General features: G+C 32.3%; 1 protein-coding gene and 1 long non-coding RNA gene across 2 annotated transcripts; both read left to right on the forward strand.

Moving 5' to 3' along the window:
- Nucleotides 1-1,368: 1,368 nt before the first annotated feature.
- LOC145318328 (uncharacterized) lies at nt 1,369-10,065 on the forward strand. The gene is made up of 3 exons (XR_013879309.1): nt 1,369-1,439; nt 8,743-8,857; nt 9,939-10,065. It is a non-coding gene; the product is annotated as an uncharacterized LOC145318328 (long non-coding RNA).
- Nucleotides 10,066-12,796: 2,731 nt separating this feature from the next.
- On the forward strand, nt 12,797-22,247 carry LOC145317281 (uncharacterized). Its single transcript, XM_080158292.1, has 8 exons — nt 12,797-13,051; nt 13,454-13,498; nt 14,023-14,064; nt 16,241-16,294; nt 16,743-16,867; nt 18,877-18,935; nt 19,587-19,729; nt 20,219-22,247. The coding sequence occupies exons 1-8, from the start codon at nt 12,883-12,885 to the stop codon at nt 20,428-20,430; spliced, it is 849 nt and encodes a 282-aa protein (XP_080014418.1). The 5' UTR covers nt 12,797-12,882; the 3' UTR covers nt 20,431-22,247.
- The last annotated feature ends 50 nt before the right edge of the window (nt 22,248-22,297 follow it).

Consider the following 22,297-nt stretch of genomic DNA (forward strand, 5'->3'; position numbering starts at 1 on the left):
AAAATCTTTAAGAAGAATAAATAAGCAGCTTATAGTGTCTCATAAAAAATGACGTCATCTAATACAAATGGCCAATGAAAGGCCAGTATACATTTCACCATTGGTTAATTACAATCAATACTGGCATGTCATTGGTCATTTGTATTGTATGACGTTATTTCTATTAGGCACCATAAGCTCTTTTTCATCATCTTTTCTTTCATTTACAATGTCCGTCCGTCCGTCCTATAACTGTCAATTTTATCCCAAGTCTAATTTACAATGTTATTTCAATAACTAAGCATTTCAGAGAATTCTAAAACCAAGGCTTTAGTTGAAAGAGTTACATGTCATTTAGTTGAAGTTGAAAGAAAAAAAACTTATTTCCAGTATGGATCCGAAACCGATTAACATCCAATTGATTAGAATTGTTTCTTAGCCTTACTGAAAAATGTATATCAACGAAATACAGACAATTTTCCATGAATATTAAAATAAAAACCATAAAATTAATAATAGTTTTTTTTAGATCTGGCCCTCAACCCATCGGAGCTTACAAAACTGTTTTAATCTTATAATTCTTCATTTCAATATCCGCGGAAAGCTGTCTATGATACGAGGCGATAAATAATTCTTATTGATTTATAGCAATTTTGGAGAATTAGTAATAGTATTAATAACAACCACCCCATTAAAAAAATACCAAACACGTCCTTGTTTTGTGGATGGACAGCCACTTGTGGACACAAAATGTTTAGTTTTCAATGAGTACTTGACACTGTAACAGTTGGTTACCATAACTAAGTTACAGTTGTAACCAGATAGTAACTAGTAACAAGTTACAACATGGAGATTAGATTCGATTCAAAGGCAGTCAAAGATTTATTTTTAAAATATATAAACATTTACTTTTAGCAACTAAAAATATTTTGATGAGAGAAAAAATTTTGTCTCTAACTTTACTGTCAATCAAAAATGTTAGATAATAAGATTGAAGGATTAATTTCTAAATTTAATTTTTCTCTAGTTTATTATTTTAATACAATCTTTAAAACAACTGTTTAAAAAAATGAGTAAAAAGTTTCTCGTAAAGCTTTCTACGAATATAAAAATGTACAATCATAAGATTAAAACAAGTTTTTTTTAACCCTCGGGGCTAAAAAACTGGTTTTAATCTTATAATTGTACATTCTATATCCGCGGAAAGCCGTTTATAATACGATGAAAGAAATAACTATTCCCTAGCAACTAATCAAATCAAGCAATTAAGCAACCTCCCCTTCCTATTTTGAATTTAATTTAAAAATAAAGAGTGGGTGGTTCTGTACTCGCTGAGGGAAACTACCATAATGTGAACTTTGTCTTGATCATAAAATTAAAAATTATAAATCAATGAACTGCCATCAAAAGTTCTTTGTTGAGATGGAATATTTTAGCTAGAAGAGAAGAAATTAAATCAGGTATTATACAAATAAGATAAAATATCTTCTGTTGTATTCTAAAATTTTTTTGAAAAAATAAAAAAATGACCTTTTCTAAAAAACATACATTATTTAATTTAAATAAAATTTTATATTTTGGCCTATCAATTCTCAATATCATTTCTATTTACATTTTGTGTCTGTTATTTTAGCATTAAATATAGTTTTAACATCTCTTGTTATGCCGCTATTTTTACCAAAACCTGACCCATATCCTTCTCCACAACCAGCTATAAAGCACTTAGGGCGGAGACTAAAAACTTAATCAAAACTTTTTGTTGTTATTATTAAGCAAACAACTAAAATTGCCGAATGTACTTAATAGTTTTGCTATTTTCATATGAAAACATGGAATACAGGAAATAAATTGTGACAGCATTTATCAGAGATTTATGTATAGGCAAATGAATATAAGAAAAAGGAAGTAAAAGGGCTCAATATATGACAACATCCATAAGTAGCGAAGCCATATACAAAAGAGGAAGAAAAAGAAAGATAAATAAGTACATGTAAATAAGATTGATAGAAAATCACGAATAGTTCATCAAATGGTATTTATATGTCTTTGTCTTATGACCGACGGACTGACAGACCTAGTAGATTGTATACATTTAAATGCTCTTTAGAAAAGAGCAGCAGAGAAAATAAATAATAAGTGAAGAAAATTAAAAAAAACTTAAAACAAGAGGGATGGGGGTCATTTTTCGTTGGTTTGTTTTTACTTTAAGTGAGGGCTAGGGCACCACAGATATAATCCCCGCAGGATTAGGGCCCGCCGCAAGTGTTAGGTATAGGAAAAAATACCCAGATTGTCAATCTTTAAACCACTTATCCCTGAAATTTCCCCCCAAATACTACAAATATTACTTAGCAGGAGTTTAACTTTACAATACATGTGTCATAAGTCAGGCAGGGAAGGGACTATGGCAGGTTAATTAATTTACAAACCTTCTTTTCCACTAAAAGTTTGCTGATTACCAAAAGCAGAATTTTACACACAAGAATAGAACATCTATCGACCGTTATCTTATCTGCTAATCTCTGATAGTGATAGTGATGGATAGTTAGATACAGGAATGGTTTACTTTGCATTGGTAGAATGCTATTACATTTTTTAGATTAATCAAACTAATAGTTTTGTTGTTTTATGTTATGGAAAAGTAAATCTTAATATACAAAGAAGTAAGGTTTTTGTTTGTTTATATATTAGATTTCGTTAACCACTAAACCATTTTACTGCACTATTTACACTAGATACTAGGTCCAGTCGCCAGTGATTTAAAAGTGAAAGTATGTTAATAATAGTTATTTATCGCATAGTATTATAGACAGATTACCGCGGATAAGAAATAAGAATTATAAGATTGAAACCAGTTTTGTGCCCCGAGGTGCCGTATAACCGGGCTAAGGAAACTGGTATTAATTTTATAATTCTTTGTTAATTTGTGGAAAATTGTCTGTACTCTGTAATAAATGATTTTTCAGTATGACTAGAACAGGTTATAATACAACGTTTTCGAAGCCATACTGGAAAAGATCATTCTCGATGAGAAACGTAAAAATAAAATAATAGTACCTTAAATGTCATTGTCCATAAATATACAGAAATCTATTTCTTTATCTATCTGTAAGTAAATCATATATTTAATAATTCAACTGACATGTACCATTCTTTAGGTATTATACGATAAATTGAATAAAGGTATGTAAAAAGTTATGTAATAGGAAAGGGTTCTGGAAGCGTAGCCAGTCTAAAAGTCCCTATTTGTTATAAGATAGTTTTCAACATCCTTATATTTCACTCAGTCTAAAATTAATGATATATGTCTTCTTTTAAAAATTCTGGGGGCTCGGAATTAAAAGGATGCGAGAGGGGTAGTAAATAGACTAAAGCCATACCGTAAGCTAAATGAAGATTTCCTAAGGTAGCTCGTTATAGGCTAACAAAATAACCTTTATATAATAATACTGACAAGAATATCCTTATCGGTTCAGTGATCAAATCAATTGTCAAAGCAACAGGTTGATGGAAACTTTTATTACTATAGAATTTATTTATATTTGGCAATTTTAACATGTATTTTAAGTCTTGTAAGAGTATAAACTAAAGAGTGGACACACCGTGGATGAAAAAATGCTTTGCTGTTATAATAATATGGGGACACTAGACTTCATAAGCTACATATTTATTATTTATCCTCAAAATTATAGTTAATATGTTCCCATGCCAATTTTCTTTCTCTTTATTTCTTTCTTTTTCTTTTTCTCTCTCTCTCTTTCTCTCTCTCTCTCTCTCTCTCTCTCTCTCTCTCTCTCTCTCTCTCTCTCTCTCTCTCTCTTTCTCTCTCTCTCTTTCTCTCTCTCTCTTTCTCTCTTATTTTCTTTCTCTTAATAACATTTCCTCTCTCTTCTCAGTAGTTCTTCGTTCCCTTTATCCTTTTTTGAAGTCTTAATTATCACAATTCTAACTTTATCTCTATTTTCTCTCTTTCTTTCTCTCTCTCTCTCTCTCTCTCACTTTCGGTCTTTCCTTTTTTCTATCTTTCTCACTTTCTCACTTTAGTTCTTTCCTTTTCTCTCTCACTTTCCGTTTTTCCTTTTCACCTTGTCTCTCTCTCTGTCTCTCTCTCTTTCTTTCTTTCTCTCTTTCTCTTTCTCTTTCTCTCTCTTTCTCTCTTTTGTATTTATAATGAAAATTTTGAATAATAATATTACAATATAAGCTAATTCCCTTACTTTCAGTGATAAAGGAAACAGTAACACTTAAATTATTTTATAAATCTTATTTTCTCTTAACAATTATCGGCTAACACATACACAATTAAACACCTGATAAATAAGATAAAGAATTATTTTGTACCCATTGACTCATCCCTGTATCCATGTCATGCTTTACTCTTTCTTTTGGTTTAGTGTATGTTGTAGTGAATAGTTATGGTTAAGTTATTGTGATTAGCCACGAAAGGCGTGAATGTATGGTAGTCAATCAAATCTGCAAAAAAGCACAAATTGCAATGTTATAAAAGCCAGAATTGTATCCCCAAACATTATGTAACGAAAATTAGAAAATCTGGAAATACACAGAAATAATGAATTGGATATAATTTATTACTTAAAGGAGGCCTGCATCAAATTTCCGATTTTTTTTCTTGTGGACAATTTTATTTTCAAAGATCTAAAGTTTTCCAGATAGCCTAATTTAAAAAAAAAAATTAACATTTCTGTTATTGAATTCTAAAACCTTAAAACGTGATTAAGGTCTACTGATCACAGTCTCTCAGTAGAAAAAATAGTGTATTAGCTGCAGGCTTCCTTCAAATCCTCTCCAATCCCAACTTCAATATTTTAATTTCGGGCTTAAAACAAAGCTTTTTGTGTATGTCACAAAGTAGAAAACATCCAGGTTTGTTACATTTATGGGCATGAATAAATTGTTTAGTCGTAAAAAACTTGTATTTACTATTATAGCAAAGTTACTTTATAAATTATTGATAAACTTACAAAAGCCTCGCTTTTGCTAACATAAACCTAAAAAATCTCTATATTTTGATAATCTAAAATTGTGCTGTTTTGATTGCATACAAAGTATAATGTATGTTATATACAAGTAGACGAGTAAAAACCTTCCTTTACTCCCCCCCCCCCCCCCACTCCACATATTGTCCTTATTTTTACCATAAAGCCCAAATTTTATTTCCCCCCCTCAAATTTTCTTATTTGTTCCCAGTAATTGATATACCATGGGTTTGTGAAGACAAGTATCAAATGCTCTTTTTAGATCAATTTATTTTTTAGTTTTATACCAGTTTTACAAAGTTACCTTAAAATTTATATGAGAAAGAAAAACAAGTATTTAGTGAAAATATAACAATTTATAGCAAAATTCAATGAAATAATGTGAAAAAGTTACCATAAATGTGAATAATAAAATAGGGCAAATCATGGTTGAAAGTCCAATGTTGATATGTCAGATTTTGATTCTTCTAATGATGAAAAGTAAGTAGTTCTGAAAACTAGACCTGAGGCTATAGCGTAACACGTAGCGCATCCGTTCGACGTTGGGTTAGTGATCTATTCGAATTTCGGCCCAAACCATGTCATAAAAGTTGTACCTAATGCTGATATGGCAGAGTAAGTAGGGAATGCCTTGGCCCCAAAAAGGCCTAACTCATAAGCATGCATAGACAGGGCTTTCTGAAAAATTCGTACAATTAAAGGGTTGGTTGTTAGGGGATTTTTCCCCCGGCTTTTTTGAAATTTAAGTAGAGCAGCTGCAATTATTATGCCTTTTGGTGAAAAAACACTTTAACCATTTTGGAGAAGTATTATGCCCAGTAATTTTACTTTGAAATTTTGAGGCGCCCCTTATGGGGGTCAAAAAATCTTTGCATCAGAACTATGGCTTCATAGTGCTCCCTGAATAGGCCTTGATGAGTAGAATCAGGATTTTTTTGAATAAATATCTCATTTCTAGCCTGAGAAAATCTCAAAAAACCTCAAAAAATTGGTCATTTTTCAAAAAAATGTTGAGATTTTCTCAGGCTAGGAACGAGATATTTTCAAAATTTCTGATTCTACTCCTCAAGTCCTATTCAGGGAGTACCATGAAGCCATAGTTCTGATGCATTGATTTTTTGACCCTCATAAGGGGGGCCTCAAAATTTCAAAGTGAAATTACTGGGCAGTGGGCACAATACTTGTTCAAAATGGATAAAATTTTTACACAAGTGTTTTTTCACCAAAAGGCATAATAATTGCAGCTGTACTACTTGAATTTCAAAAAATCCGTGAAAAAAAAAGTATTGGTTGTAGCTGCACTAGTCCGGATGTTATCGCCTTATTGCCTACTACAAAAGTCTGGTCCTTCGTCCCAAGAGGTATTAATCAGTTCCAAAATCATGCATACGTAAAAAATAATAAAATAATAAGGATGAAATCATTTGATCCTCTACATTTAATTTTACAAGATAACGAAGCATTTGCCGTTATTGAAAGCGAAAATGAAAATATTCTATTTTAAAATTAACAAAAATGGACGGTTCCCTCAAAATATCTAAGCTAGCACAGAAACCTCTCCTCTCAATTTGAAATAAATTTGAGAATTCGGGGGAGGTGGCCAATAGTTTTTAGTGTGTGTTTTTACCTTCTTTCGAGTCAGGTTGGGTTATATTGGGTACAGGGTAACCTTGCAGGCAAAGGGCATTGCAGGTATAGACCCTGCAGGGTTTGTGATAACCGTAGGGGTTAGGAATAGAGGAAAAAACTTACTGACTCTACTTATTTTCAATTAATTAAAAAATAGTTGGGGGAGGTGAGGAGGGGGTTGTGTTGCTTGATAAGCACATTTGGGTGAAAACAAAAAATATTCATTTAAATTTAAATCTTTTATTGAATAATAGTAGCTCCGCTATAATCTACTTATTTGTAAGTACAAAATGAGCTAATTCATAATATATTGTTGTAAATAACTAGAGGAACAAAATTGTTAATATATATTTATTAAACATGAGGTAATACAAAACAAGGATGACAACATTCATGAAAGTAAAGCTCATCAAATTGGACAAAAGATCAATTACAGAATAATAGCATGTCAGTTAATATTTAAAAAAATCAATTAATATATAGATTGCTAATTATGAACTTATTTACATTCAGAGACAAAATTACAGATAACCTAGCTTTTGCTTATATGCTTACATGTAGTCTTAGAAATCGCCATCTAGAAATAAAATCAATTGGTTTATTTTAATATGTTAAATTTTGTTATTAAATTTAGCTAAATAATCAACATGTTAAAATGTTTGTAAGAACTTTTTGTTGTGTTTTAAGAGTTGTTATACATATTATCAATTTATTGGTAAGGACGCACAGACTGCCGCAGACTCTAGTTGTAGAAAAGCTTTGCTTTTAATAATAATACTGATGATTATTATTAACTATGCAATTACCTGGGTTGTGTGTGGGTTATAAGTGCGGTACTTGCAACTCTTGTCATTAGGATTATTGATGGCCGCAAAATAAGGCGGTTTTTTTAATAGCGCAGCTACTCTGTAACTCGGGTATGTATGTCAGTTATTCTTTTAGTTTTGGCTGTCACTGTTCATTTTACTAGTGGCTGCGTCCTTCATGGAACCTTTATAACGCTTTCCTAGTTCTAGGATATAGAACCAAAGCGCTGCTGTGGTTTGTGAAATCTGAACGGACAGACAAAAGCGGTAAAATGTTTCATATCTAAGGACATAAATTTACAAGAATTATTGAGCTTTCGAAATTAACATGTCAAATATGCAATGCCTGTTTTTCGTGTTGTTTGAGTATGTATGAATTGGTATGATTAAATTTTGATTAGGTTAATAAGCCATGTACATGTAAAAGTAACAGGATGTCTAACTGTCTTTGTGTCAGTAGTTAACCACTGGCCCGATATGGTCCATTGGAGGCTTTTTTTTGTAAGGGTACCCTCCTCAACCCTCCCAAGAAAAATCGCCCCTACAAAAAAATATACCCACCGAAAAAGTTTGTACTAACTTCTCCCTTTAAAAACTAAAACTGAAAGTGGAGAATGGCCTTATCCCCCCTCCCCCTCATTCAAGTGCCCCTACTGGACCAATTAGGATCCGCTTTAACATTCAAGGAAATTAAAGAAAACAATCTCAATTGAAAATTTTGAAGTAATTTATATTTGAATTTAGTTGGTAGATCCGAATGAAAAACGTGAGGAAGTGTGTCAACAGCCCCCCCCCCCCCTCCCTCCGAAAACAAGAATTACCTTAACCTTCCCACCTTAAGTCTTATACCCCCTTGCAATGCCCTGCCAATAATATAAAATATAAAGATATTATTTTTTGGTATATTAATTCACTTGAGATTAATTATTTTTATTTGTGGAAAACTAAAAAGAGTTACTTTTGTATTTTATATATCAAAGTAGGAATTGTATACTGTATAATAACAATTATATATTAATGGAATGGGAACGCCAATTTTATCATTACCAAATACGATTACGTTCAATAGTAGAGAAGCAATTTAAGTCCAACAACACTTTAAATTAATGATTGTGTATTTACAGTATTGTAACTCAATTAACTGATTTTTTTTCCATCAGAGTTATTTTAATAGGCGTCATAAAAGGGAAAGATGACAGTAGGGGGAGTAAGAAAACTCCTTAAAAAGAAATGGATCGATTTACGTCACACGGCTCATTTTTTCGGACACTTTGTATGAGTCTCCATCCTAATTGACAAACACTAGTTTAATATAATAATGTTCTATCCAGAAGTCCAGTGGGTGAAGAATCTGTTGGTAAACAAACACTTGGATGGAATCTGATTTATCTTCTCAAGCAGGCAGATACTAAAGCTGATCAAACTGATAAAAAAGAAAAATTAAGAGTAAGATTTTGTAATTATAATATAACAAGGATGATAATATCCATAAAAACGAAGCTCTGAAGCGGTAGGATAAACGAACATTAAATTTTGTGTCGGAACTGAATAAGCAGAATATTAATGCAGATGAATAGGATCATTATCTCATACAAATATTTGTCGTCAAAAAAGTAAAAAATCAGCATGTTTTAAATAGGAATAGGGACTTTCTGGTAATGATTATAGAGTTGCTTGATACGATTACTAAATTGTACCTCATTGTTATGGGAATCATCATGCAAAGTTTAAAATCATGAAATCAATTATAACCTGTTTAAATAAAAAGAGCTAACTGTCCCGGACGGACGGAGCTAACTGTTCCGGACGAACGGAGCTAACTGTTTCGTACGGACGGAGCTAACTGTCCCGGACGGACGGAGCTAAATGTTCCGGACGGACGGAGCTAACTGTTCCGGGCGGACGGAGCTAACTGTCCCGGACGGACGGAGCTAACTCTTCCGGACGGACGGAGCTAACTGTTCAGGACGGACGGATGGATTTACCCTAATTATATAAAAGTTTTGCTTTAAATAAGGACAGTCGTGTACAAAAATAAAGCAGTAATAACAATAATGAATTCACATTGATTTCAGTGTCTCATTTAATTTTCATAAATTAAACCTCTAACTAAATCAATTGTTTTACTTAAAGATAGGTCGAATCTAATTTACACTATATTTTGAATTAGAATAGTTTAACACTTTAATACCTAAACTAATATACAGTAATTCGAAATTTAGCATCTAGGACATAAAAAAAATTTACAAGCCAGAATTACCAAAACTTAAAAGAGTTAAAAACACAGGTTTTGAAACTATGACTTAGTACACAGTGGCGTACACAGCGATTGACTAGGGGGGTCTAACGCCGGGGGTGAAAAAAGGGATTGAAGTTCTTTCTAGAATTTGACAATTCAACCCTTTACACCCCCTTCCGCACCTTAGGGTGTAAACTTTGTTAATATCTTCGAGAGCAATTTCATTGTGGTGTTCTCTCGGATTAGTCACTCTCGCGGTGATTAAAATCCTTGTTTTTTTTTCAACAGGAGAGAGTAGATGAGTGGATGATGGATCTTGTCAAGTCAATGAAGAAACTTGACGTGGGTAGGGGTGCCAACTCCCTGGCTAGCGTGGCCAACAGGACCTCCAGTATCAGTGGCCCCAGCTCACAGGAAATTGTTTACATTTATTTATATCAACTAGGGGCTGCGCTCCTAGCATTTAGAAAAATAAGGTTAGTAAAAGAGCCTTAAACCTTCCAAAGATTTTAATTTAAAAAAAACTAAAAAAATCCAGAACCTATAGTAGCTTTCCTAAAATGGAAAATCGGTTAAGTGGTTGGCGAGATCTTAACGGACAAACTAAACCTTACTACTTTATATAGTATCCATAGACACAGTGTTTCGCCCTTTTAGGGCTCATCAGTATGGCTCAATTCCTCAGAGTTAATTTTGTATCTTGCGGGGCTCGAACCGGGAACCCTTAGATTACCAGGCCAACACCCTACCCATTGCGCCATTACCCCATGACGAGTAAGGAAAGTAATTTTGACCAGAGAACTCAACTATTTTATGATGAGTTGGGGGCCTTAAAAACCAACTAAATAACCAAGGAAGGGAACATTGACTTGTGAATTATTCTAAAACCAAAATATTATGTACACTTGATTCGATGGCCAAAAAAATTAGGGTAACTTAATTATATGTTCTTGTATTATCTTGATTATTGCTTAAAACTTTTCAACCATTGATTTTAGTCAACTAAAAAAAAGATTAGGAACACGTAAAAATGACCATTAAATTATTCCAATTTTGGTATTGAATAAAAACGAATATTCTTTGCATTACTTGATTATGAAGTTGCTTTGCTCATGATATTGTGCCTTTCTGTTCTTGGAAAAACCATATAGTAGCGCCTAACGACATGAAATTAAAATATTTTAAATGAGTATTGAGATGTTTCGTCTATTGCATGGAACCCAATCGCCCTAGAAATCAGAAATACAAAAAAAACTACTTAATTTTAAAAATCAACCTGTATATTGCGTACTTTTTGAAAAGATTATAGAGTTGCTACACTTTCCTGATTGCACCCAACTATTTCAGGAATCATCTAGAAAGTTTGAAATTGACAGGACGATTCTTACGTGCATAAACAACCCATTTGAACGACACAAATTGTAAAAAGGCTCCACTCTTACAGCTATCGCTTAATTAGATAAACCTACTTAATTACATCAATATAATGAGTGACATCTAACTATAAATTGATATGGTATAAGACAACATAGAAGCTATTGTTATCAAAAGACGTACTACCGGACAATCCCAAATTATAGAGTATATTCGCTACTAACAATAACATATTATCATATCAATAGAATAAGTCCATGTATTCAATTTATTCAATAAGATATATTTTCATTTAGTTAATCAAATTAGATATTTACAATAAAATCAAATATAAATCAAAATCAACTGGATATATGTATCGATTGAATAATCTAAATAGATAATAACAAATATTTACATATTAAAAAATACTTCATCGGGGATTGAACAGGCAGATCGATGGATCAGGTTTATACTGTGTAGTCAAAGTTCAAAAGCAACATGGGGGTAGTTACATTCCAAAGCAATCTGAATTAGCTCCACTTCATTCATCAGGTTTCGAATATTTTTCATGTTCCAATGCCTGTTCATATTCCGCCTTGGAAACGAATCAATAAATTCATTCAGTTGGTCATCCACGTCCAACTTTGAAGTCTGGAGGTCTTCCAGGCAAAACCTTTCTTCGTTGCTGTAGATACGTTGACGTTCCGCTTCAATGATAAGTTGAGACAAGGTTTGCCCAAATTGAACAACCTTATTGTACAACATATTGTACTCCGAAATCCATCTCCTCATTCGTTCCTCATTCCAGTCTCGGTGTTGTTGTGCATTTAAAGTGTTGCGGATAAATGGAGGCATCGTGGAGAAATTAATATGATTAATGATTGATAAGTGATGTAGCGCTGGCGATAGATTTGAAGTAAATAATAGTTTAAACGGGTTGACCGCATTATTTATACTTCCTCTTCCCCCACCATTCCATTGTAGGTTAAGCTTTACGGTCATGGTTTTCCGGTCAACTTAAGATGTTCCACGTAAATTTAGGGAGGGAGTGTGGATGGTATGTTTGAGAATCGTTGTTTGGAAAAGGATTATAAAATCATCAATGCTGGCTGTGTACAGCGTAATTGGGGGGAAGGGGTAAACGTTTGGGATTTAAAATATGACAAAATTTCCGTATTTGATTATAATTTTAAATAATTGTCAGAATATTAGATAAACATATTCTATCGATATGTAATTTCAAGGGTTTTATAAATTCGGGGAAAAGGTCTGCATGTCAACCATGAATTAAAACATAAAGAGTGGCTAAAATAATCAAGTAGTAGATCGACTTCCAGACTTCTAACAGGACTAATGTGGTATCCTTTGATTTGTAACTTAACCTAACTCCAGCTAAGATAGCACACTATATCGTTTTATTTAGATAAAAAAGTATATGAAAACATGAAAATTCTTTAAGAATATTGTAATTATATTTCCAGTATGACTTCGAAACCGATTAATATCCACTGAATTAGAGCCGGTTCTTAGTCATGCGGAAAAATCATCGTATTACGAATATTTTTCACGAATAATAAAATTAATACCTGTTTTCTTATAATTTTTCATTTTAATATATCTATAATACGGTACGATAAATATCTATTCTTATTATGAATAAGTTTGTATAGATGCGTAATCAGGAAAAAGGGATAACATTGCCGGTTGTGTACAGGCTCAGCGGCTGAGTCTTGGCATGAGCAACCCCTATCACTTCAACTTAAACAACTAAAAAAAAAATCAGAAAAAAATGTAAAAAAAACTTGAAACCAATCAGGCGAACAAAGATATATCATCTGTGTCAAGCATTTCCAACTCTGCAGCCGCTTCCGCCGCCATGGCAGCTGCTAACGGTGCACCAGCCGCCAAGCCAAAGACGTCTCTAAACGGAGTGTTGAAAGGCGTGGCTGTAGCCGGCGAAGCCTCGGGAAGTTCATCCTCTAAAAGCAGTGTGAAAATTGTTTCTGATGCCAAGCCAAAGTTGAGCAACATGTCCAGTGTGTCAGGTTAGTTGTATAACTTGTAGAGTAGCTCAGATTTGCAAAATTTATGTGGATAATAGTATCAAAAATAAATTTCCAATTGTTCTACGGGATTTTAATTTCTATAGATAAAAGGACACATAGCTTGATTTTCGATTTTTACGTATTTTAAAGTATTTTTGGTTCGGTTCTCAAAATTTTTCTTATAATAGTTTCAAAATTAAATTTTCCGTCGTATTTGAGCGTTAGTATATTAATTTTTGAATTTTTTTCAGATGATTCATCTGATTTATTAGCATACACCCGATATGTTTCTTTGTTATACTGTTAACTTTCTTGATATCTTTTAATGTTTTGTGCTTAGCTTCTTATGGTTGTTGTCATTTGTGTTTAATAGTACAACCAAAAACTAATATTTTTATTTAGCCATAAACAAACTGAGAAGAAAATCCAGACGAGAATCTGAAGTTGGTTAGTATTTTTTGTAATGAAGCTACACTATAATTTGATATGTCTCCGTCTGTCAGTCCGTAACTCTAGGGATAATGTGATTTTCTCGGCTGCTATTTTAGATAGATTTTTTGGCAAAGTTACTTATTTCCAATCAGAATCCTTGCTACAAAAAACATAATTATATTTTTGTATAAAGGCTTCGTGCTTTTATCATATCATTCTTTCCTGCCCGTTTGTTTTGAAACTTAAAAGTATCTTGAAATTTTGCTAGGCTGCAATGCATCAAAAGTAAATAATGGCCCAAAAATAGAACCATGGCGCGCATCCGCCTAAGATTAAATCTGCTTTTGTGCAAAAAAAATCAGAAAAGATAAATGATCTGTTTTCGAACCCAGCGGAAGATGTAATATGACTATTTCACTGACACGTGCGGCTACCGAGCCCTGCGGTAAACCTAAATCTTAGATTTCTTTATAAAGTTTTACTCGAAACAGAAATATTAAAATACAGTGATTGTTTATAAATGTAATTATTTGTTTCAGTTGGACAACTAGACCTGCGCTGGAGAGCAAAATTAAGTACAGGTATAGATATTTATCGCGTAGTATTATAAACAGCTTTCCGCGGATATGAAAATGTTCAATTATAAGATTAAAACTAGTTTTCTTAGCCTCTAGGGCCAGAAGGTTTGGGCTATCAAAACTTGTAATAACTTTCCGTAATTTGATGCTACATGATTTTTCAGTGTTGCTGAGAACCGGTTCTAATCCACCGGATATTAATCAGGTTAGAAGCCTTACTGGAAAAATACAGTGCGGCTTCAAATCCGATTCGTTTCTACTGTATAACAAAACCGTTCTGAACCATAGTGAAAAATCAATTATTGTTTTTATCATAGAGAATTTCTGTAATAAATTATAAAAAATAATATTAATTCCCGTGTTCTTGGCTCTCTCCATAATCTTTCTGGAAATAATTCCTCATTTTATTATCCGCGGAAAACTAGTTATAATTACGATTATATTTGTAACTATGAATCAAATGTTTTAAGATTAATTATTAAATTTAAAATACTACAAGGACTCATCAACCATGAAAAATTATTGCATTGCATTGTTAATGTTTCATGAAAAAGTTGAGCTACTAGTGTGCGCGCGGTCACAGTCTTCCGGTCAAGTCAAGAAAATTGGCGCGTAAATTCATACCAGGGGTAGAAAAGTACGGAATATTTATGAAAAAAAATATGATTTTTTTGCGAAACTCTTTACTACCAAAAATCAATGGCCAAATACTTTTTCAGTGTTCTTTAGACGTAAATACCGCAAAAGGACTTAATTTAAACATGATTATAATGACATTTGAAAGAAAACAGTAAAAGTGTCGAACTATGACGTCAGAAAAAATTAACAATTAACCAATGAGAGGCCGCTATATATTTTACCACAGTGAATACTGGCTTCTTATTGGTTAATTGTTAATTTTTTCTGACGTCATAGTTCGACACTTTTACTGTTTTCCATTTTCTATCTATTTTCATCTCATGTAAAAACTTAGATTTAAAACGATTTTAATTATATTTTTTTAAACTCGTTGCCAATCGCTGATTAAATTAAAATCAACATTTTAAAGTGCATTTTAATTCTATAATAATTAAGTATAGATATATGTATTTTCAACTTAAACAAACAATCGAAAAAATCCGTAATTAAGCAACCAATGAAGAAATCTTTAAAAATTACATTTTATAATTTATTATAAAGGCAAATAAGGTGGATATAATAGATAAATAATATAATATTATAGTAAATACTAATATTGAATGGCATGATAAATAACGCAGCAATAATGATATAATACATTTGTAAATTATAAAGGACTAGCGGGGCAATCTTCCATATGCAAATCCGCAGCTAAATCTTCAACTGTACACGGGTGGCTGATCCTCCAATCTCCAAAGGATAAATCCTCCAAATCTTTAAGATAAAAAACAGCTGATGTCATTTCATCTGTGTTGTTCTGGTATGCGTCCAGGGCGTAGTTGGCAGGGTTGCACACCAGGTCCTTCGTTGCAATGTTCTTGATATTCTTCTTCATGTCCACTCGGCTATTTTGGAACTTTGATTTAAATTTCTTAGCCATTTTGTTGTTTGTATATGTGATGATTCTTTTAATATGACAATATTTTCATTCGATATCCTCTTTATATATGCATCATATTTAAATCCCCTTCCCCCCTTCCCCAATGTGTTCCGGTCATCACGTAATCCATCCCGCGCGCAACCATCCCCTACCTATACCTGCGTGCGACCTGAAATTTTCCGGTCAAAATCTGAAATAATATTCCTAAATAACGAAGCTTTGATTTTTCTTTTATTAGATATAAAATATATATGCTTTATTCTAATTTCAAATTTAAAATATTTATTTTATTTACTTAATTTATCTGTGTAATTTATGTAAAATAATATTTTAAGTTTTATTTGAGTTGCAGTTCCTTTATATTAATATCCGCAGAAAGCTGTCTATAATACGATGCGACAATAAAACTATTATCAAAATACGGACTATAAAGTTAGTTTATTCTATTTTAGCATAAATATAAAATAACATCCTTAGAATTATTTACTTCAATAAGGCTGACAATATCTAAAAGCAAAGAAGAAAGAAAAATTTGGATCGACACACGGACAAAGTGACTTAGAGTTTCTTGCTTTTTCAATCTTCAGAAAACTTATAACTAAGTTTTTTTTTTAAATTTAGATAATACATTGAAACGACCAGAAGAGGAGCATTCAAGAGCCAAAAGTATAGCAGGTTACATTGTTTTAATTTTTATGGAAAAAAATAATATTTTGCCACAATATACAGCAAGTTGACTTAAGATTAAAATAAACAAAAAAATTGGATTGAACATAATAAATAAACAAACAGCCGCGCTATGAGCTTGGTTTTAAAAACAGCGTCTGAAAACGGCTTAGCAAAATAGCGAATGGCGATGTATTCTTTATTGCAGAATTACAGACAACTTTTTATAGGCATAATTTAACCATTATTTAAATTTTAAGAGATATAAAGATTTTTTAAAGTTAAGCCGTCTTAAAGGTCGTAAATTTAAATTTTTGTCTATCGCACTGTATGTGCTATCATTTGAGCAGTTGTTGCCAAATTTTTACCGATAATTTTTTGTTTTAATAATAATTTTTAGTTATAGTCTCTCCTTATCAAAGATTGACATAATACAAGCAAAATCTTTATTTTGAAGGTGTTGGAATGACTCGGTATGAACAAGAGCAACTAGAACGAATTCGTCAGAGAGCGGAGAAAGAAAAGGAGAGAGAAAGAGAACTCATGCTCAGTGGAAAACTTGAGTCGGATAGTGAAATACTCAGGAAAAAATTAACACAAGACATAATATTATATATCTAGTTTGTCCATCGAACCCCAAAATTCGTCAAATTTTTTCTTCTTTCTAATAATAACAGAGGCAAAATTTTCGACGATATATTTTTCCCAAAAGCTAGCTCTATCATAATATAACTAATCAAACCTGACTCATTATGCGATAAATTAAAAAAATAACTACCCCTTTTCACTTAAATCTGTACACTTTCTAATCATTTGTTCCTCCAATGTTTTCCTATTGGCTGATTTAAAATGTGTGTATCTAGATTATCTTTATCTTTAACACAATTGTAGAAAATTCTCACATTTTACGACTGTTTGAAAGCGTTATAAGTCACTTTGTGTTTTTGTAAAGCAGAAAAGCTTTGATTGAACAATCTTTCTTTAAGTGTCAACCTTGTATGGTTGAGAGTTGCTCTTTTTCAGGCCACTACATTTTCGATAAAAATTATACACCTTAATAATTGTTTAAATTTGTTTACGACTAAAACAACCCGTTTATGTGTCAAAACATGCCATAGCGAGATGAAAATGAAAAATGATGATAACCAGGGAGGAAGGGAGGGGACAATGGGTAATTAATTCAATTTGAGTGTTTTCGCGGAAAAGCCACGAAAACCAGATTTATCCAGCAAATTTGAAGAAAATTTTAAAGTGTATATGGTTATACTAGCGGCTACGCCCCTAGAAGCCTCTGGGGGAACTTAAGGTAGGAGGGGGAAAAGTCGACCTCATCCCATTTTAAATTTGAGTTTCAGAAGATTTTTAAAAAAAATTGGGGGGGGGGTGAAGACACCCTCCCCAAAATTAGTTTAAAACCTTCCCAGGACCTATTAGAAGCTTCACGGTAAAGGAGAACAATATCGGATCAGCGGTTAGCGAGATCCTTTGGGACAGACAAAAACGCTTACTACTTTATATAATAGGATAGATTAGATAACTCAAAATGAGTATTTGATACAGTTAGATATTAGAGTTAGATGCTCTTTGTTTAAGGAAATCTTTACAAGAAATTCCATACATTTATCTTTAAAAGCAACTATTATAATTTAATACGGACAAAGAAAGTATTTTTTGTTAAAAATCAAAACATTTGAGACTAAACTGACAGACGGACGGACAGTTGGAATCATAGAGTACCTTCTCCACTAAAAAGAATAAAAATGCAATTAAAATGTTAACTATAGTTTTGAGACTGTCTGGTAAATTAATTCATTTTCCTTTTTTAATCACTTTTATTATTACTTAGAATTAGATACTTTCTTGCAATTTTATAAAAGCAAAGCTACTCTAGAATCAACAATTCTACACATGCTTTATAACAATTGTATTTTAATAATAACATATATTGCATATAAAGATAATCTTTAAATTCCATCCAATTCCTAATCAATTTTTAAATATTTGAGTAACTAACAGTTTCATACTTAAAGACATACGACAAAGACCAAATTGTGTCTAAAATGATCCATGTGACGTCATAAAAATAAGGGAGATGGCAGGAGAAGTGGGAAAGAAAACCTCTAAATAAGAGATGGATCCCTTATTTTTATGACGTCACATGGATCATTTTTGACACAATTTGGTCTTTGTCAGACATACATAATGTAAGAGAAGCTTAGGTCGGTTGGTAAACTATTTTAAAACAAGAATAACCTCTGTTCCCTCTAGTATAACTGACAGATTAACGGACCAAGTAAATTATATACCAAGTCATGTGGACATTGGCATGTGGAATCTTTTAAAAAACAGCCTTATATCTTAAATAGTAAATGAGAAATTATTTCCATCAGTCAAAATGACGGGCATTTCGAATTATATAGTAGCTTCGCTTGTAATCAACAGCGATATAGCAAGATCAACCAACGTCTGTCTCACCCGCCGTCCCTCTAAAAGTAAAGCATTCAGGGCTGGGAAATATGACAGCGTGACAAACCAATCAACAGACCATTTACAAGATTTACTTGGATTGTGTTAATTGTGAATGTTTGTGAAGGGAGCACAAATTTTTCCAACTACATGAACAAGTCAAGAAAATTAATCATAAGCATAGGTAATATTTAGCTTTTTTGCGGCCGCAGATTGTGGAATCTTAATGTTTAGCAGCTGCAACGTTGTATATAGCCAAACCGACTGGCGAATGGGAAGAATTCTGAGCTGTCTTTACATTTATCAAAATTAGAAAAAAATTTAACTTAGTGGGAGAGTAGTTTATCCAATGCCTATTGCAGAACCTCTGCGGAGGGAGTCATTAGGATGGATTATATAAAACTTAGATTAGATTGACCAATATTATATATGCATACATGTATTGTAGCTAGGTTAACCTATGTGGGTATGTTAGGTCTATTTGCGGTGATGCATATCTAAATTTGATCCCAGAGTTGATATGAAGTTTGCACATAAATGAAAAACTTGCATGTCATTTAAAACAAAAAATAATATTGAATTATAGATTTTAAATTTAAAGTTTTTTTATAGGTCTGTAATAATGAAGTTATACTAGCAAACCATTGGTCATTTAAAATGTATACTGGCCTGCCATTGGATAATTTATTCTGTGTATTGACCTATCATTGGTCATTTGAATTGTATGACGTCATTTTTTTAAAAAAGCACTCTAAAGAGCTTTTCAAGTTTTCTTTATTTTTTTTACACCTTTTAAAATATATTTATTTATATGTATCATATGCATTTAATTCAGACGGAAAAGTAAGCCTAAAGAGCAGCCACAGGCGCTGGCAACAACCAAATTAAGATGGCAATGTATGATCCAGAGACTGAATATTGATCCTAAAGATGGCTCTGCAGACAACACAGATCAAAATAATACTGCCAATGGCAAAAGTAAGAAATCATTTATCATTTAAAACTAATATACTCATTGAACAGAAAAAAATTAAAAATCTCAAATAAGTAGAAAATATAATATATTAATAATAACAACATCCAAAAGTAGCAAATAACAAATTTTTTTTCAGATATTCGAACGGACAAATGGAGAAATTGAGCAAATATATAACAAAAACACACAAAATATATTGGGTTTTTCTATGCTCAACTAGGCATTTTAGGGAAAACGCCGAAAAGACATGTAAAACTATGTAATAGAGAGAAAAACTTCTGTTATGTTTTGTCTGCATAGTTAATTGGATCCAATACTTTAATTTGTATTATTCGGATGAAATTCTGAGCCGGTAGAATTTACGTACAAAAAAATACTTAAATTGAGAATAGCTGTGCTGAAAATCATCAAATAATAACGAGGTTTGGTGATTTAATGATTTTTCTCCCAATTTTTTTATGACTTAAATTTCTTAATTTTTTTACATTTAGATTTAACCTCTTCCACCTCTGACACAGCGCTGTGCGGGGGGAGTGACATCTGGGACTCGCCGAATCAGCTGTTGACCGCCAAGAACAAGGACAAATCAGCTGATCTGGGCCAGCAGCACCGGAACCATGTGTACTCTGCGCTGGACGAGGCCAGGACGGTGGATGACCTGTACAGGATTGCGGACCAACTCATTTACTCGGCTAAAACGTAGATATGCGCGCTGTACTTGATGCTGATTGTTAACAACGCCCTTGTTTATTGGTGTGTGTATGTTATTTCGACGATGACTTACAAAAAGTGGCCATTGCTGACTTATTATAGACTTTTTAAATATTAAAGAACATTAAAGAAAGATGAAAGCAATTATTGTTCGCAATTGAAAAAATGTAATCAATCAAATACGCCCATCAAAGCGGCTTTTTATAACAAAAACTTATATAATATGGTATAAAATTTAGAAAAGTATACATATATTAGATTATTTAGAAAAGTTAGTGCACTTGATTATTATAGTACAACTTATTATTACTCCTGGTGTTAAAAATATTAAAAATTGTAAAAATCATAATTTGTTTAATTAATTTCTCATTTGTGTTTGTCTTAAACCAAATTAGAAAATATCTGTAAAGGCGAAGCTTAAAAAGTTAAACTATATTGCAATGGATCATTAACAGAAATTAAGAAATTGATTAGATTTGATTGATTTTTGTATGGCTTCGAAACCGATTGATATCCGCAGGATTTGAACCGGTTCTCCGCTATACTGAATTGTATAGCATCTTATTACAGACAATCTTCCACAAACATTAAAGGTAATATCCTCTTAGAAATTTTGTTTTCAACTATGAACTATGGCCGCAGCGCTCACTCCCTAGCCGGACTAGCCGCAGCGCTAAAAAAATCATTAAATATCCTCTTAGAAATTTTTTTTTTAATTTTGAAAATTTTAGTACCCACCCTCCCCCCGACAGAACTATGGACTCTGGCCGCAGCGCTCGGCTCCCTAGCCTATAACCTAACCTAACCTAAAATAGTTGTTTTCTGTCTGGGGGGTACTTAAATTTTCAAAATTGAAAAAAAGGATAACGCAAAATTAAAATAAAAATCATAATATCAAAACCAGTCAGGTTTGTCTGGGCCTACAGTTTCGAAGTCATACTGGAAAAGACTTCCTGTTTTTGATGCTAGAGGTGCTTTAAGATTTAATTCAATATTATACCTTATTGTCAAAAGAATAAGCATGCAACTGCAAGTTTAGAAAATACGTATGTCGGAATTTAATTATTTACTACAAACTTACGGACGGACACACCTTAAATGTAACAAGCTTCCTTTTTGGGTGCATTCCCTCATAGTGCCCAGTGAGAACAGAAACACACTTTAAACTTTAAAAAATTGAAAGTAAATGAGTTTGGTAATATTTTTCTTTATGCCTAGATGACTGCAGGGCTACTCTGTACTCAATATAACCTAACCTAAAACTAAGCGTCCTCCCTCCATTTTCAATTTATTTCAACATAAAAGAGAGGGTTGGAGGTTTCTATGCTCGACTGGTCACTTTGAGTGAAACCGTCTTTATTGAGTAACTTTTTAAATATTTTTGTTTCTAATGTTCTATATTTAGTTGAATGGTTTATATATAATTTCTTGGTGTATTTAGTATTCTATGGCAAGTGTGTTTACTTTATTGCCTTTTGATTATTGTCATTCTTGTTTGTTTTAGTATTGATGTTACTCTAAAAGTCGTATAGTCAGTTAGATAACAGATAGTTAAGAAGTGGTTATATTTTCTGAATAATTAAAGAATTTTAATGCCAACAATCATTAATGCACACAAATGCGCGAAAATATTTTTTACGAAAGTTTTTCTAGCCACGCTCTTCAAGTTCATAATTGGATCTCTGCCATTTAAGATAATTTGTAAGCCCTAGTTTTTGGTTTTTGCGATGTTCCAGCCAAACATCACTTTATACTGCAAGCAGTCTTTAAAGTCCTAGATCTAAATTTTCTATTATTTTAAATGATATCTTAAATCACCAATGAACGTAATTTTTTGTTTATTATTTTTCTTTTTTGAT

The sequence above is a fragment of the Acartia tonsa genome, chromosome 4, assembly GCF_053477335.1.
Source record: "Acartia tonsa isolate MP-2025a chromosome 4, ASM5347733v1, whole genome shotgun sequence".
Taxonomy (NCBI): domain Eukaryota; kingdom Metazoa; phylum Arthropoda; class Copepoda; order Calanoida; family Acartiidae; genus Acartia; species Acartia tonsa.